This window comes from Arvicanthis niloticus, chromosome 6, assembly GCF_011762505.2.
Source record: "Arvicanthis niloticus isolate mArvNil1 chromosome 6, mArvNil1.pat.X, whole genome shotgun sequence".
Taxonomy (NCBI): Eukaryota; Metazoa; Chordata; class Mammalia; order Rodentia; family Muridae; genus Arvicanthis; species Arvicanthis niloticus.
The window spans coordinates 41,750,119-41,765,702 of NC_047663.1; the positions used below are offsets into that span (position 1 = coordinate 41,750,119).

Consider the following 15,584-nt stretch of genomic DNA (forward strand, 5'->3'; position numbering starts at 1 on the left):
ACCCAGCAGGGAAACACAGATACAGACACTTAAAAGCTTCAAGTCGTTGGTGCCCTTGTAGGGGTCCTGGGTACAGTTTCCAGCCCCAACATGGTAAGCAGCTCATAACCATTCTTAACTCCAATTACAGGGTACCCAATGGCCTCTTCTGACCTCAAGGACACTGCAAGTATGTGGTTCTCATACATACATGCAGAAAAACTTTCATACACATAAATAAATCTTTTAAAAAGCTTTGACCAGCCAGGTTGTGATGGTGGCACACGCCTTTAATCCCAGCACTATATATATACAGTATATACAGTATATATGCAGTATATATACTAAGAAGGCAGAGGCAGGTGGATTTCTGTGAGTTCTAGGTCAGTCTGGTCTACAGAATTACAGAATAAGTTCCAAGACAGCCAGGGCTACACAGAAATCTTGTCTCAAAAAATAAAACAAATCAAACAAATGAGCAAAAACCAAAACCCAACAAAAATCATAACAATTTAAATACCATAGGAAACATTTTAACTTTAACTTTTAATTAGATCAATTTACTAATTAATACAAGAAAAGGTAGGTTGAACAAGAGGTAAAAACACTTCATATACATTTGTAAACAGGTATGCACCTATATTTTTAAAAAAGTACAAAACTAGAATCCTTATCTTCTGAATTAAAAATACAATTAATCAGAAAATGTACCTGAATATTATGTTATTATACAAATATTTACATTATGAAGGAATTTTAAACAAACATGATTATTTGTAAAATAACATTAAGTAAAATGTGCATTTTAAAATCTTGCTCCTAAAGTAAAAAATAGGTACTTAAAAAAATATTAAAAGATGACTTTGCTTGGTGTAGCATATACCTGTAGTCCCAAGAACTTAAGAAGCTTGAGACAGGGACCACAAACTTCTAGAAGGAGTTTAGGGGTAGCCTACGCAATGTACTATACCCTGATTCAAAATCAGGATGGGGTTCTAGCTCTGGTTAAGCATGTTCATAGAATGCATAAGGTCTTGGGCTTGATAGGTAACACTGGGATAACTGCTGAAACATAAAGCCTGTATATATACTAAGATGCAGGACATTTGTCTATAATACAAAAATCCCTAAGTTTAATCCTCAGCACCAAAAAGCCTAAAATCCATACTTAAATGCAAATGCTGTCAGGTAGGAACCCCATGGTAGAATCCTTCATTATTTCTTCAACCACCAAGTTGTCCAAAATAGATAAACTAATGTCATTACTTTATAATACATAATGATGTAAAAGTACCAGAAAATGTACAAATGATTTGAGTTGGCAAAATGCTGTAGACTGTAACTGCATGGGGGGGATAAGGAAGAAAGGTATGTGAACACTAGAATTCAGAATACTTTACTCTGCCACACCAATGACTCAATGATTAAATGTAAAACATGCTGGAAGAAGGCACAAGAAATAAAGGCAATGCTTTCCACAACCGAGGCATAATTTGCTTCCTAGGACATTTTAAAAATACCCTGTACGTAACTCTGTTTTCCACTGTGTAACTTTAGAGACTGCCTATTTACAGTGGGGCAGCTCTGATGTTGGACAGCAGAGGAAGATTACAGGAACAGGGAAAAATGACAGGTGAGCTCAGCACTGAAACAGCTCTAGAAATCTATTAGTAAAAATTATTCTACAAATAGTTCACACATACAGGAAGTGTACAATAAAGCAAAAATAGATAATTCAAAACATTCAGAAAAAAATGCCACAAAATATACAATTTGTAACTCAAAATTTTCATTTTAAATACTTGAACCACAAAAATACAAAAGTCTTTTAAAATTTACATGAAGAGAAATAAGCTCTTCTTTAAAGTCACAAACTCTCAAGTGTGTCATCAGGACCACACAGTCTGTACAAGGCTGATGATGGGGAGCATCAAGGGAAGTCAGCTGCCAAAGTAGTTACAGTTTCTTCAGGAATATCTAGATGAATCCCTTCAAAATAGTGGAGAAACCTGTCAAAATCACAAAGATATTTAATATTAGTATTTTCATTCTCACATTTATTAATCTTTACATAGGTACCTAAAATATTACTTTTTTTTTTTTTTACACACTTTACCTTCTTTTATTTTTCTCTTGTTCTTTTAGCTTTTCTGTCCGACAAATGTTCCGAAGAGTTGGCAGGTAGTCAGTTATACTAGCTTGCTTATTACCCAGGGTCAGGAAAGAGCGGCTAGAAAACACACTCTGAATGACTGCCATCCTCTTGTTAGCATTGCTACAAAGTAAGAGAATTATTTGTTATTTTGTATATAAATATGTAACAACCCTAAATATAACCAGTGTTCCTGCTTCTGGTCTAGTCCAGATAACACTTCTAATTTCCTGTCAGATCACTCACTCCTATGTGCCCAGATTGGCCTCAAGTCTACATAGCTCAGTTTGACTTCAACCTCAGGCTCCTGAGTGCTAGGATTACAGTCTCACACCACCATGCTCAGCATCATATTGAAAATGTCTGTTTAGTACTTTTGTTTTGTAGCTTGGGCTGGCATCAAACTCTTGATCTCTGTGCCTCTACTCTCCAGTGCTGTGATTACCCACAGCCTGGTGTCACAGTGAAATGTCTTAATGGTTACCTTTACCTGTCATGAGTCTGTGCCTCTCTGTTTCCTAAAGGCTCCCAAATTTCTTCTTTTTTTCCCCCCTGGGACAGGGTCTTTCCTATGTAGCTCTGGCTGTTGTAAAGTTCGTTTTGTAGACCAGTCTGGCCTTGAATAAAGAGGTCCGCCTGCTTCTGCCTCCAGTGCTGGGATTAAAGGTGTGTGGCACCACACTCAGCTCAGGTTTCCCAATTTTCATTCAAATTAGTTTTTTCAACAATCTACTTAATTTGCATGAGAAACTATATTAACACTGTTTCCCATGATCAATGGCCCAGCATTTGAAAATTAGTAAAAAGACTCACTGACATTGATTACTGAAAAATGGAAGGTAACAAATAAGACTTACTGTAGATTAGCTGCTGATTGGCGGAAGCATACATCATGGTACCTTTGTGAAACACAGAAAGTGAGTTCATTGGTTGGGTCTCTTCCTAATTGCTTGCATGAATTCAAGGACTCTAGTGCTTTTGAAATGGTAGAAGAACATTTAGTGAAGCTGAGTGCTTCTGCAGTGGCTTTTAATTCTTCAGAGCTCCGAGGAGCCCACCCATCTCTAGTCTCAAGACTAAACTCATCAAAAAGTCCACTTTTAACCTTTCCATTTGTCCAGTGAAAGGCACTTTTACCAAATTCATTCTGTTCCCCTGGATCTGCTAAAAGGGCATCTATGAAGGACGTGTTCTCCATGAACTCACTGAGAGAATTTAAACAGTGGGAAACGAGCATGCAACACTTCTTCTCTGCTAGTGTCTTAGGAGGCTGAGGTACAGAGTGAGGCTTGAAACCTTTGTTCTGTGTCTTTATCTCTGGGTTGCCACCTCTGTCTCTGCTTAAGTTGTCTTCTACAGATGAGGAAGGTGCAGGAGATAAGCTAGGTAGTTCACCAGAAAAGTCGAGGCCAGTGTCAAACAGGTCACTGTCATCTAGGGTCACCATCTTTTTCCGTTTCCTTTTCTGTGATTTTCTCAATGTCTGGTCTTCTGACAGCTTCCTGGCAAGATGCTTCATGCTTGCTGGTGCACTGGCCAGTGTAGTCCCTGGGAAGCCATAAGCACCTCTTACATCTGGCATCATGTTAACTGGCAGTGGCAGGATGAACTCAAGATTACTGTGTAACAGATCTATATTTTGCATGTGGAATTCGGTGAGAAGATGAATGAGTTTCTGCCACTCTTCCTTTGTTGTGACCTTGTGCTGAAAAGCAATTGAATTAAGAATGCTTGATGAACAGACTTGTCCTATCTTTTACATAGGTGATATGTTTTGTTTTGGGAGGGTGCCTCACGACACATGTGGAGATCAGAGAACGACTTGTGGAGTCAGTTCTCTCCTTTCTATACCATGTAGGCCTAGGGATCACACTGAGGTGGTCACAAGGCTTGGAATGCAAGCACCTTTACTACTGAGCCATCTCCCTGCCAACTATTCAATCTTGAAAGTATTAAGTGGCTACTCTTTGTAACTTTATTAGATTATATTTAACACATCAAAACAGTACTGACTGGGCTGGGTAGGCCAGTGGTAAAACATTTACCTAATATGTACTAAGCTCCTTGGACCAAACCCCAGGGCTAGGGGAAACAAACAAACAAACAAACAAACAAACAAAACCAAAGAAAAGATACCTAGGAGGGAGGAGAAACATTCTAAGTCTAATCTAGATTTAGATTCAAAACTAGTGTTCTTTATTTAGTACAGACTCCAATTCAGTATCGAAGGTCATTTATATTTTATTTTTCTAGACAGGATTTCTCCATGTACCCCTGGCTGTTCTGGAACCAGGCTGGAAGTAGAGATCCACCTGCCTCTGCCTCCCGAGTACTGGGACTAGAGGTGTACCCTACCACGCCTGGCTCAATTTAACCTGAGTCACATCCTGTGCTTTTAAAGCTGTGCCTAGGCACCATTTGTCAACACAGTCAAATGAGTTAAAATCTCACATCTAAAGTCTAAAAAATGTTAAGTGAATTTTAACCTGAACTAAGATTCAAAATGCTGGGTAAATACTAAGAAGATGAACAGAAACAGGAATTCAACATTCCATAGACACAGAAAATACCTTTAACAAGGAAAGTAAGTCTTGGGATGGGGAGGCAATGTTCTTGAGTCCAAAGAAAGCCTCTGAACAGCCGGTGTCACATCTGGGGAGGGCCACACGGTTCCTTTTGGTGTTTTTAGAGTTAATGTTCACATCACAGCCATCTTCAGAAAAAAACAGTGTACTTCTGCTATTTTCTCCTAAAAAAAGTAATGAAGACCAATCTTATGTGAATGCATTTGAAAGACCAGGATAGAAGAAAGTGTGAGCACCAGCCTGATTACTCTGGCTCCATTTTGCTCTCCACAATGTGTTCACCTCATTATAAACACAATGTAATAATTCATTGGAAAAATACCTAAGCAACATGATTCAAGCCTATCTTTTATTGATATATTATCATTTGTTGCTTACCCAAGACCTATTTTACTATTTCCTTAAGACAGGATCTCATGTAGTCCAGGCTGGCCTCACATTTGTAATGTAGACAAGGATAACCTTGAACTTCTTTGTGTGTTTGATGTTCAGAGGACAATTTCTGCTGTTATTACTAAGGTAGGCAACCTTGGACATCTGATCCTGTTGCCTCATCATGGGCTCCATCACACACAAATATCAGGATGGTTTCCCCCCAGGCCTTACTTACTATATTAATTTTTTTAGAATTTGTTAAAGTTGGCAGCTTACAGTGAATGAAAATTATGGCTTGTTTGTTTGTTTATATGGGTGCACTATTGCTGTCTTCAGACACACCAGAAGAAGGCATCAGATTTCATTACAGATGGTTGTGAGCCACTATGTAGTTGCTGGGAACTGAACTCAGGATCTCTGGAAGAACAGTCAGTGCTCTAACCGATGAGCCATCTCTCCGGCCCTGGCTAGTTCTATTTTTAAAAAAATAATGTTTAAGGGCTGGAGAGATATCTCAGCAGTTAAGAACACTGGCTGCTCTTCCAAAGGTCACAAGTTCAATTCCCAGCAACCACATGGCAGCTCATAATTGTTCTAGGGAATCCAACTCCCTTACACATGCAGGCAAAACACCAATGTATATAAAATAAAATAAATTAAAAAGTAAAATGATGTTTAAATTTTGAACTAATTGGAGAGAAAAATGACAGGGGATTAGTTTTATAGAACTTCATTTTGTTCTTCTTCTACTTTCCTTTCTTGTACGTTGCCCTTGGGCTGGCGTGATCCTTTGTGCAGGCTCTTTCCTACGCAAGTGTGGCTATGGAGCAGGCAACAGAAACTAGCAACTTCCCCAGGGAATAAGCATGGCTGATTATGGTCTTTCCTACACAAGTGTGGCTATGGAGCAGGCAACAGAAACTAGCAACTTCCCTAGGGAACAAGCATGGCTGACTATGAAAACACAGAACCTAGAATGGAGAAAGTAATCAATAATTGCTCATGCTATATATAATCAGGTTACAACAGTGACTGAAGAGCAGTAGAAAGTAAAAACATTCATGTGAGAAAAACATTTCGGAAACCAAGTTCTTAAGAAAATTAGAATTACAAACTATTAAATATGCTACAAAGAGATAAAAGCTGGGTGTGGTTACACATGCCTGAACGGCATGGGAACCTGTCTTCAAAGCAAAAATAGGACCAATAAATTGACTCAGCAGATAAAAGGCGCCTATGGCTAAGCTGACAATTTGAGTTCAGGCCCTGGGACCCACAGTGTAGAAGAGAACTGACTCCTACAGTTGCCTTCTCATCTCTACACCACCAATCAATAAATGCAAACACGTAATTTAAAAAATAAAAGCAAAACAAGCCTGGCAGTGGTGGTCCATGCCTTTATACCCATCACAGAGGCAGATGGATCTCTGAGTTCAAGGCCATCCAGGGCTACAGAGAGGAACCTTGTATCAGAAAAAAACAAAAACAAAAACAAACCAACCCAACCCAAAGCAAGCAAGCAACCAAGCAACCAAGCAAATTAAACAAAACCAAAAAGAAATAAAAACCACAAAACTAAACAAACAAACAAAAAAACCTGGCAAGAGAAATTGAGGAAGACACAGGTCTACACAGAGCATGCATATATCACTCTCATAGATAAACAAAAGCCCCCAGGACCTTATACTTAAAATACCATCACAGAAGAAGAATGAGATATGGCTACATGGACAGAACACTGATAGTAGTCCTGTAGTGCAGGCTGAACTCAGTGTAGCCAAGAATGACTTTTACCTTTAGATCCTCCTGCCTCCTCTTCTAAGTGTCAGGATCACAGGAATACATTACCACACCTGGCACAGGTATGTTTTTTTTATAAGGGAAAGAAGGAAGGTAACAATTCTATAAGAAACTGTACGTCTACAAGTGTATAAGCAATAGTTTGGAGTATTTGTTTCTATCTATCTAACTATGTATCTGTGTATCTACCTATGTTTCTACCTACCTACCTACCCACCCATCCATCCATTTGTGCATTGGTATTTTGCCTACATGCCTATCTGTGTGAGGGTGTCAGATGCTACGAACCTGAAGTTACTGACTGTTGTGAGCTGCTGCCATGTGGGTGTTGTTGGAATTGAAACCAGGTCCTTTGGAAGCATAGTCAGTGAGTGCTCTTAACTGCTGAGCCATCTCTTCAGCCCCGCTGGAGAGACTGCTGTTTTTGAGATGGTCTCATGCAATCCAGACTATCCTCAACTTGCTATGAAGCCAAGGATGACCTTCAACTCTGGATTCTCTAGCCTCCATTTCTCAAGTTCTGTCAGAACTTACTTCAGGCTTGCTTCAGAAGCTACTGGGAGCTTGAGAAGCATGGTAGAAAATCTAAGGATTGTTCTATATAGGGCATCTGTCTTTTTCACCTTGTGAGAGACAGCAGAACTGGAATTACAGGCATGCAACACCATACTGGGAAAAAGTTGCTCCTTTATTTTTGTGAATTCAATCTATTTATACTTTTTTTTTTTTTTTGGTTTTGTGTTTTGAGAGAAGGTGTTATATAGCCCAGCCTGCCTTGAGCTCATTATATAGACAAGCATGGCCCTGAATTTCTGATTAGCCCGCCTCTGCCTCTAACCTGCTGGAATCACAGATGTCCACCAGCACACCAGGCTGTTACTTATACTTAATGTTTTAAAAACCTTTATTAAAGAGATGTAAGTAGGGTAGTGGTGGTGCAAACCTTTAATCTCAGCAGTTAGGAGGCAGAGGCAGGAAGAGCTGAGCTGTGGTCTACAGAGCCAGTTCCAGGACAGCTAGGGCTGCACAGAGAAACCCTGCCTCAATAAACCAAAAGCCCAAAATGAAACCAAATAAACAAATACATAGATATAGATAGATGTGTATTATAAAAATCAGCATAACTAGACACTTAATTTATAATTTTAGAAATATTTTGATAGAGTATATATATTTAAGAATATGGTCCCAAAATAAAAGTTTCACATGACAGACTACTTACGACAATATGATAATGGCCTTTCTTCTAAAATTCCACCTCCACTTCTAATCCAAAACTGTAAGTAAAGGATACTCTTTCTGATGTCACAAGCATTTGCAGTCAACAAGGTTACAAAGTCTTTAAAGTCAGTTCTGAAATTCTCAACTAGACAGATCACTTGTAGATAGCTGGCAACATTTAGCTTAAAAAATAGAAAAACAAGGCAAGATTTGGGGGGAGAGAAACACATAGTCAATTACACAAATTGCAGAAAATATAGCAATAAACCTAAATAACAATGAAGAATTTTGCTAACAATCCATAGTGTCTGAAAAGTTTTTGAAAATGAAATTTCTCTAAAAAATAAAAGAGCATATACCACCAAATTAAAAGCATTTATATATTCTTCTTGAGCTTATTATATATAGTCCAAGACAGCAACAACAAAATGTATGTGTTTAAGACAGAATCTTATACAACCCAGGCTGGCCTTGAACACGAACCTATGATTCTCCTGCCTCCACCTTCCAAATGCTAGGATTACATGCATATTCCCATCTCCCAGTTTGTGTGTTTGTGTTGTTGCTGCTGTTGTTTTAAGCAGGATTTGGCTCCATAGGCCAGGCTGACTCAGGATCCTCCTTGCCTCTGCCTCTTATATGCTGGTATTGTAGGTGTGTACCACATTCAACCTTACAAGGAAACTTACACAAAATTCTCCAACTTGAACACTACAGGAAGTTTATAGAGCTGGATTAAGTAATGGTACACCTGACAGAATTTTTTGTTGTTGTTTTTAATTTTGAGACAGGGCCTTTCTACATAACCCTGAGAGAAACTCACTCTGCAGACTAAGACTTGCCTCAAATGAACAAAGATCTACCAGCCTCTGCCTCCTGAGTGCTGAGATTAAAGGTATGTACTACTGTATCTGGCTGACTGACATGTTTTATAGTCATTAAAATTATAAATATCATAGCAATATTAAAATATGGTTTTCTAATTCTAAAATCAAAATAGAAAACTTCTCGAGTTCATAGAAGCATATGTACTTAGAGATAAAAGACAGAGGGACAATGTTAACATCTGATGAATCAGAACTTATTGGATAGTAACCTTCTTTCATTTTATCAGAATTCCAGTACTGCTTTTGTTTTTTTTTCTTTTGTGTTGTTTTGGTTTGTTTATTTGAAACAGGGTTTCTTTGTATAGTCCTGGCTATCTTGGAACTCACTCTGGCCTCAAACCTACCTCTGCCAGAGCTGGGATTAAAGTCGTACGCTACCACCCTTCTTGAGACAAAGTCTTGCTAGAAAGCCAGGCTGGCTATGCAACCTTATGTAGCCTTAAATTGGCAATTCTTCTTTCTCAGTTTCCCAAGTACTGAGATAATAAAGTACTCCAATCGTGTGTAGATTTATGTGTATGTGTGTGAATGCAGCAGGTGTATATGTGCGTATATCTGTGTCGTTTAAGTATGTTTGTATGCATGTGGTGCACAGGATCAAACCTCTGCCATATGCAATCAGTACAATATTCACGAATAACAGAGAAAAACAGAAAAATCCAACTTAAGTAATACATTTATTGTTTATATAAAAATACTTAAAACTGGGCTGATAGGGCATATCCCTAATCCTAACAAAAATATACAAAAGCCACAACATAAACCCCCTACAGCTACTTTTGTGGTCAACAGTAATTGTGATTACTTCCTGTCTATAATCTCTCTATAAACAGCTAGGACTGCCCACTATCAACACCTCTATTTAGTGTGGTCACTGAAGCCCTAGCCAATGAAAGTATTAGACCCACCCATAACACAGGTTATGGTGGCATATGCCAATAACCCCAGCTTGTAAATTAGCTTTTGGGAGAAGAAAGCATTACAAACGTCCTTCTTAGCTACGTATTGAGTTTCAAGCCGACACAGATGCTACAACATATACAAACCTATGTTGCATAAAATAAAGCAGCCACTAAAAGCCAAGGATGGCTAGGACTACAAAGGGACCCTAACTCAAAAAACCAAACCAACAAACAAATTTGAAAAAAATGAATACTGTCCTCTAAGCAAATGAACCTTAATTAGAAGACTCAGTATTATCAAGTGTCAGCTGTCCCAAATTTGATCTATAAATTCAATGCAATTCCAACAAAATACCAGAATAAACTGTAGAAATTGATAGTTTCTTTCTAAAACTAATGGAGAAATGAGTAATACCTGTAGCAATCAAAACGGTTTTATAAAAGAACAGTTAGAGGGGTTATAGTCTCTATTCTCAAGACTTGGTACAGTTACAATAACCAAGCCAACACCATATTATCATATAAATATTATGAACAAAATAAAGTCTGGAAAACAAAAAACAAAAACAAACAAACACAACCCTGCAAAGCAATAGTCATTAAGAAAAAGGTACTCTATGGGCCAATGTGGGCATAGCAAGTAAATGCTTGCAAGTTTGATGACTTGCGTTTGATGCCAAGGTCTCATACAGTGGGAAAAAAAGAGAAGTAACTTCTGCAAGCTATCCTATGGCCTCCACATATGTACCATGGGCACACACAATACATAAATATAACATAAAATTTGAAAAGGATCTTTGAAGCTAGGTATGGTGGTGTCCACCTTTAATCCCAGCACTCAGGAGGTATAGGCAGGTAGAAATCTGTGAGTTCAAGGCCAGTCTGGTCTACAGAGTGAGTTCCAGGACAGCCATGGCTACAGAGAAACCCTGTCTTGAAAAACCAAAACCAAAACCAAAACCAAACCAAACCAAACCACCAAACAAAACAAAAAACAAAACCAAAAAAACCACAACCTGTTCCAACTCAGTAAAACAAACAACTAATTAATTAAACAGATTAAACAATGATCAGAACATCTGAACATGAGCTGGGAGGACAAACAGTTCTGTTACAGTGTTTGCCTGGCAGGCACAAATCCCAGCATCCATTCCTCACCATCCACACTGAACATTTCCCAAAAAGTCAATGAGAAGACAGAGATAAAACATTTCCTAAAAAGTTGAACCAGTATTTCAATGAGAAGACAAAGACATAAAAGGACCCTTGAAAAGACACTAAAGTATGCACGGTAGTTTATACCAATAATTCTAGCGTTGGTATGTAGGCAGAAGGACTGTAAGCTCTGGGGCCAGCCTGGGCCACACAATAAGTGTATACTACTCCTGAAAGCTGTTCTTTGATTTCCACACATCTATCAGGTCACAATGCACCTATATAAACATACATACACACAGAATAAATAGCCTTTGTCTCTCAAGTGCTGATATTAAAGGTGTGTGTGCACCGAAATGCCTAGATAAAGTTAAAAAAAAAAAAAAAAAAAAAAAAAAGAGGGGGAAGTCCTGAAGAAGATGGCTAAGAGGTTAAGAACACTTGCTGTTCTAGCAGAGGACCAGGGGTTCAGTTCCCAGTACCCTCACACTGGTTCCCTGTCACTTGTAACTCTAGGTCTCGGGGATACAATGTTCTCATTAATCCCCACAGTCAGCAAACAAACATGGTGTCAATTTGAGCAAATACTCATATAGATAAAAATCAATCTTAAAAAAACAAAACAAAACAAACAAACAAACAAACAAAAAAAACGCTACAAACACAAACAAGGTTAATACCATAAACTTGGAAGTTTCAAGTGTTCATCCTGTTCTTAGGACAATCCTGTGTGTCCTGTTGCCATGAGGAACAAATACACAGACCCTTCACAAGGAAAGAAGTAGTTTTCTATCCAGATATGGATTATGATTACATAATCACAAATATCAGCACTCACACAAGTGCAAGGTTGAACTCTTTAAAAATAGAAAGAAGCCAGGTATGGTAGTGAGTGCCTTTAATCCCAGCTCTCAGAGGGCAGCCTGGTCTACAGGTGAGGTCCAGGACTCCAGGGCAATGTAGAGCAACCCTGTCTCAAAAAACAAAACAACAAAATAAAAATAGAATTTGCTGGGCTTGATAGTTATACACTTTTATATCTCAGAACTTTCGAGGCGGGGCGGGTGGGCTCTGTACATTCAAGGCCAACCAGCTGTACAAAGGTAGTTGCAGGCCAGACAATGCTACATGGTGAGACAGTCTCAAAGAAAAAAACGAAAAATCCAAACCAAAAAGTAATATTAGGGTACACAGAAAACTTAGTATCTGAAAAATAACCTCTCCGGGCGGTGGTGGCGCACGCCTTTAATCCCAGCACTTGGGAGGCAGAGGTAGGCGGATTTCTGAGTTCGAGGCCAGCCTGGTCTACAGAGTGAGTTCCAGGACAGCCAGGGCTATACAGAGAAACCCTGTCTCAAAAAAAAAAAGAAAAAAAAAGAAAAAGAAAAACTCATTTTAAAGCAAAAGAGGAAATCACCACAAGTCTCCTAGAACTCAAAGGCTTTAACATCTCCTTAAAAACACATTTTAAAGGCTGGAGAGGTGGCTCGGTAGTTAAGTGCTCTTCCAGAGAACCTAGGTTCAATTCCCAGCACCCAAATGGTACCTCACAACTCTGTTATTCCAGTTCTGGGGGATCTGATGCCCTCACACAGACATACATGTAAGGAAAACACCAATGCACACAAAATAAAAATAAATCATTAAAAAAAAAACCCACATTTTATAGAATTGTAATACATATAATCTGTAATCATGAAAATTCAAAACTTACCAGGGAAGGAATATTGAAATTGATTTCTTCAAAGCAGCCATCAAACACTAGACCAAATGTAGGATCTATAGGAAAACAACATAACATTTTAAAAAAACGAGACCACTAAATAACTTTTCCCAGTTATACTCTTCTATGAGAACCAGCTTTCCAGGTGTTGTGACTGTGCTCTTGGTAATTAGTTGTTAATTTGTTAATTTTTTACTGTGACTAGGTTACAAGTGTTCTAAGTCTATATATATATAGGAAAGAAGGTGTATATATAGAATGGTACTATGAACTGTATATAGTAACCATTGACCATTGAGGGCATCTTGGAAGTATTCCTCATATATAAAAGGAAACAATAGTATCATGTAAATTATAACCCTTTATGGAACCTTCTGTTTTGATCTAAAGTAAGGAAGACATTTTAATGAAGCTATCACCTAACCTATGATTATTAAGATTTTCATATTTTGAAGTAATTGCAGGGCTGGGGATGTAGCTCGTTGGTAAGGAACATGCTTAGCATCAAAACAAAGAAAGAAGACATGAAGGTTAACAACCAGCAGAAATGAACTTTCCAAATACCATCATAGCAGAGTTAGCCTTCTGAATAGTTGCAAAGTTTACTTTTCTTATGTTTAAGACAAGATCTAGCTATGTAGTAGCATTTAATCCTCCTACATAGTCCTCCAGAGTGATGGGATTATAGGCATTTGTTACCACATCCAGTCTAATTCTCCACATATGCTCTGTTGCACAGGTTTTATGGTACATATGTGTAAATATAAATAATAAAAAATGTTTTTAAAAAATTATAGGCCAAGTATGCTGGCTGACACTTATAGTCCCAGAAGATAGATTTCTAGACCATCTCAAATAATAATAAAAAAACTATATGGATTTTTAAAGTGAAACACCCAATTCTCATACCCAACAAGGTAGATAGAATTCTGTGACACTGATGAAGATTTACTTTAACTAAACATGAAACAAATATCTTTAATGTTTTATCATGTGAAAGAGAAGTGCTAAATTCAATTAAGGATCTGCAGGGAACCAGGAGGTGGCTCATCCCTGTAAATGTAGGATGAGGAAGGCTATCTCCCTGAATTTAAAGCTAGCCTGGCGAAAGAATAAAATTATAAAACAGACAAACAGATACACATGCTCTAGGGTTGTCTAATTATAGGTACGACAAAGAAATAAGAAAAGGACTTGTTTCTTTTGAAGATAGGGTTTCTCGGCACAGCTCTGGCTGTCTGTCCTGGAACTCACTATATAGACCAGATTACCTCAAACTCACCTCCCTCTGCTAGGGTGATTAAATATATATATTGTAAGTTTCTGTTTTAGGCAGTTCTTAATTTAGATCTTAAACGTCTAACACCGGACTCAGTAGTATACATTTTTAAATAGCCATTGCTATTCTCATCTACACTGAATTTTATAACTAACAAAGGCTGCAAGTAAATACAAATGTGAATAATTCTTACTTGAAAAAACTAGCTTCCACAGAGCATGGCGGTACACACACCTTTAACCTCAACACTTAGAAGGCAAAGGCAGGTGGGTCTCTATGAGTTCCCGGCCAGCCTAGTCTACAAATCAAGTTCCAGGGCTGTTACACAGAGGAACCCTGTCTTGAAAAACAAAACAAACAAATAAAACTAGCTTCCAAGAGCTGGAGAGCTCAATGGTTACTAGCTTTTGTTGCTCTTACAGAGGACCTCAGAAAAGTAAATCCAGGGGCTAGAAATATGGCTCAGTTGTTAAGAGAACAGGTTGCTTCCTCATTTTAGAAAAAGAATTTTTCAACTGACTTTTTTTGGAGCAGTGGCACTGAGGATCAGATCTAGAGCCTTGCATGTGGTAGGTTCTGTCACTGGGCTCAATGCCTATGTGTTTCTACTGTCTATAAGGCAGGGTCTTCCTTTGGGGTGCGTGTATGCCTATGTGTGTTTCTTCTGTTTTCAAAGCAGGGTCTTCATACAGTATCCAGCTAGCTTTAAAGATCTCAGCTTCCTGCCTCTGCTTCTTACGTGTAATTAGCTAAGACTAAAAGGCTGAGAGAGGACTTGGCTATGCAGCACTGGCTGGTCTATAAATCATTACAGGCATTAAGCCAGCCTCAAATTTGTGGGGCTTCTCCTGCCTCTGCCTTGTGAGTACTGATTACAGACATATGCCACTATACTAGGTTTTTTTTTTTGGGGGGGGGGGCAGTGTTTAAGTTTATTTATTTTGTGTTTGAGTGTTTTGCCTACAAGTATGTCTGTGTTCCATGTGAGGCCTGGTGCCTGAGGAGAACAGAAGAGTTCATTGGATCCCGTAGAATTTGACTTACAGATAACTGTATGCTGCCATGTGGGTGCTGGGAACTGAACCCAGGTTCTCTGCAAGAACAAGTGCTCTTAACCACTAAGCCACCCTTCCAGTAACCCCATTTGTTTTAAAATGTTATTTATTGTGTGTTCTTGTGCGTGATGTCTGTGTGCGGGTACATAAGCATTCAGAAGTAACAGGTCAACCCTGGGGAACTGGTTCTCTCTGCCTGTCTACCTTTATGTGCATTTCAGGCATCAAACTCAGGTCACGAGATTTGCCTGGCAGGTTTTACCTGCTGAGCCATCTCTCCAGCCGACTCCCCACTCTGCTTGCCTAATGTTTGAAGTTATTGCTCTCACAAAATATTTCAACAAAACCAAACTGTACTGAAATTATTTTTACATACCACTTGTAGTGAGAATTACTGGTCGTTTAGTTGTTGCCATGAATGTTTTGACTGCATTCAAAAACCCAGCATCTTCTTCAAGAATGACATCGACC

The 15,584-nt window shown here is 38.5% G+C and overlaps 1 protein-coding gene across 1 annotated transcript in view; it reads right to left on the reverse strand.

The window, feature by feature from the left end:
- Positions 1 to 506: 506 nt before the first annotated feature.
- Positions 507 to 15,584, reverse strand: part of Atad5 (ATPase family AAA domain containing 5) — a 44,494-nt gene continuing 29,416 nt past the window's right edge. Inside the window, exons 17-23 of the mRNA XM_076936203.1 lie at positions 15,490 to 15,583; positions 12,771 to 12,835; positions 8,114 to 8,294; positions 4,702 to 4,880; positions 2,989 to 3,836; positions 2,096 to 2,254; positions 507 to 1,988 (exon numbers count right to left, since the gene is read on the reverse strand). Of these exons, the coding sequence (XP_076792318.1) occupies positions 1,910 to 1,988; positions 2,096 to 2,254; positions 2,989 to 3,836; positions 4,702 to 4,880; positions 8,114 to 8,294; positions 12,771 to 12,835; positions 15,490 to 15,583 (1,605 nt within the window). The 3' untranslated portion in view covers positions 507 to 1,909. The remainder of the gene's footprint in view (positions 1,989 to 2,095; positions 2,255 to 2,988; positions 3,837 to 4,701; positions 4,881 to 8,113; positions 8,295 to 12,770; positions 12,836 to 15,489; position 15,584) is intronic.